At 57.9% G+C, this 2,764-nt stretch overlaps 1 protein-coding gene across 1 annotated transcript; it reads right to left on the reverse strand.

The window, feature by feature from the left end:
* Positions 1-868: 868 nt before the first annotated feature.
* Positions 869-2,764, reverse strand: LOC306816130 (serine/threonine-protein kinase pim-1-like; the record flags this gene model as incomplete). The annotated part of the gene is made up of 4 exons (XM_079332614.1): positions 869-942; positions 1,840-2,209; positions 2,458-2,508; positions 2,588-2,764. The coding sequence occupies 4 exons, from the start codon at positions 2,762-2,764 to the stop codon at positions 869-871; spliced, it is 672 nt and encodes a 223-aa protein (XP_079188740.1).

Raw genomic sequence — 2,764 nt, forward strand, 5'->3', positions numbered from 1 at the left:
GAGATTTATATTCCCAAGGCAGAGCCATGCAATATCTGTTTTAGTCCTTTGGACTCTTTGGTTCCACAAAGCCTTGTTGTGTCACCATGGACTCTTGGTTCAGTGATGTTCTGTGGTGTCACAATGGATGTTTGGTTCCATGGGGCCCCACAGTGTCACAGGGGTTTCCTTTTTCCTGTGGCAATGAGCTACAAAGCTCACTGGCAGAGCCAAATTCCTGGGAAGAATGAAGAATGGGGACATATGGAATGATGTTTTTTGTCTTCCCAGGGCACAGTGATGTGGGGTGGGGCCCTGCTGTCCTGGACATGGCTGAACACCAGCCTGCCCATGGAAGGGGGAAGAGACAACAACCTCTGCCCATGGAACTACAACAGCAGAGAGGTCAGGGTGAAGGCTGGGCTTCAAAGATTGTTAACAGCACAGGAAACATCAATGTGAGAGGAAAGATGTGTGCTAATGTCTTTACAAATCATTTGATGGGTGAAGGGATGAGTGTTTAGATCTGTGAAATGGGTCGCAATGTTTCTACTGACTTTGGGCAGCAGGTTTGTTACCGGGCCCAGACAGCTTGGCTCCTGAAACAGACAAGGGTCTGCATAAGTGTGAAAATCTGAACTGTGGGGGAGATGCCAGGTTCAAGAGGGAATGTGGGGCAGGCGGGTCAGGAAGGATGTACCTTCCTAGTACCTTGGGCAATGGGGAAAGGAAGAGAGGAACGTGCAGCCAGGAGTTTAGGATAAAAGGAGTCTGCACCCTCTGAAACCTCGAGAGAGAAAACCCCGTGGGTGTGTCCACTGAGGGGTAGCACTCCTCAAGGAGGGGTGGGAGGGGGGGTGCTGGAGTATCATGCTGTGTCTACAAAGCATCAGAACCACTTGGGAGGGGGACTGCAGTACCATGCTTTGTCCACAAAAGGTGCGGCACTGCTCAAGGGGAAGCCTGCAGTATAGAGTTTTGTCCAGAAGGGGGCAGCAGTGTTTGGGTGGCAGGGCTGCAATACCATGCTGCTTGCACAAGAGCACAGCAGTGCTCAAGGAGGGGAGCTGCAGTACCATGATATGTCCACAGAGTGGCAGCGCTGCTTGGGGGAAAGCTGCAGTACCAGTCTGTGTCCAAATTTGGGCACCACTTCTTGGAGGAGGGGGGTGCTGAAGTACCGGGTTTAGTCCACACAGGGGCAGCACTGAACTGGGGGGAGTAGTGCAGTAATAGGCTTTGTTTTACAAGTGGGTAGCACTGCTCAGAGTAGGGGGAGGCTGCAGTACTGGTACATGTCCACATGAGGGCATCACTGCTCAGAAGGTGGGGACTGCAGTACCATGCAGTGTCCACAAGGGGGAAGGCTGCAGTTACAGTCTGTGTCCAAAATTGGGAACCACTGCTTCGGAAGGAGGGTCCTGCATTGCCGGGTTTTGTCCACAAGGGGACAGCACTGAACAGGGGGGAGGGTACAGTACTGGGCTATGTCCACAATGGGACAGCACTGCTCAGAGGAGGGAGAGCTGCAGTACCCATCTGTGTCCATAAGAGGGCATCACTCCTGAGGAGGGGGTGGCTGCAGTACCATGCTGTGTCCACACGGGGGAAGCACTGTGGGGAGGGCATGCTGTACCAGTCTTTCTCTACAAGGTGGCAGCACTGATCAGGTGGGGGTTTCAGTACTGAGCTATATCCACAAGGGTGCAGCACTGCTCGGGGAAGGGGGAGGTTGAAGTACCATGCTGGTCCTGCAGCTGGCTGAAGAAGAATTCCCCCTCCCTCCCTCCCTCTGTTTTCCCCCTGTGCCAGGAAAGGGGAGAACCTCTGCTGCCCAAGGGACCCTGGCTTTGGGCTCACCTGCCATCCAGGTATAGAAGGTGTCCTGGAGGATGGTGTCACAGCCGAAGTCGATGAGCTTCACCTCGCCAGTGCCCAGGTCGATGATGATGTTCTCAGCCTTGATGTCACGGTGCAGGACGCCACGGCTGGTGCGGTGCCGCGTGGCCTGCAGCACCTGGTGGAACAGCCCCCACGCCACGGGCTCTGGCAGGGACCCGTCCACCTCCAGCAAGTGCCACAGGTCCTGGCAGCACTCCGGACGCTCCATGACCAGCGCGAAGCCGTTGGGCAGCTTGAACCACTCCAGGAGACACAGGAGGCTGCAGAAGCCAGGGCACGACACCATCCAGTTGAGCACCAGCTCCAGGGGCACAAGGGCACTGTCGTGCTGCAGGGAGACCACGATGCTGTCAGCGGGGCTGATGCTGCACTGCGCCTTCAGCACCCCCTGCCAGCCCCACCAAAGCTCGCCACCGCCTGGGACGCTGCGCGGCCCTCGCTCCCTCCCCACTCCCTCCCGCTCCCTCCACGCTCACTCCCCTCACAGCATCCCAGCTGCCACCCCTCTTGCCGGGCCTGGCCTTCGCCCCGCCTAGCACACCCCACTGGTTGCTCCCGCTGGTCCCGCTCCCTCACCAGCTGTGCCCACTCCCAGATACGATCCCAGTCCACTCGCTTAATGGCCACCTGCAAGCCAAGGCGAGCGGTGGGCTCACCTCACTGCCCACCGTCCCACTCCCCACTCTGAGCCAGCCCCGTCTCTTACTGGGGTGCCGTCGGCGAGCCGGGTCCCGGCGTAAACGCTGCCGCAGCCGCTGCTCCCCAGGAACGGGCCCTCCCTGTAGAGCTGCTCCAGGGGAGGCTTCTCCGCCCGTGCGGACTGCACGGAGCTCTCGCCATTCTGCCATTCTTGTGGCTTTCTTCTTTGGGTGTGACAAAGCAT

This window comes from Erithacus rubecula (genome assembly GCF_903797595.1).
Source record: "Erithacus rubecula genome assembly, contig: scaffold_384_arrow_ctg1, whole genome shotgun sequence".
Lineage (NCBI taxonomy): Eukaryota > Metazoa > Chordata > Aves > Passeriformes > Muscicapidae > Erithacus > Erithacus rubecula.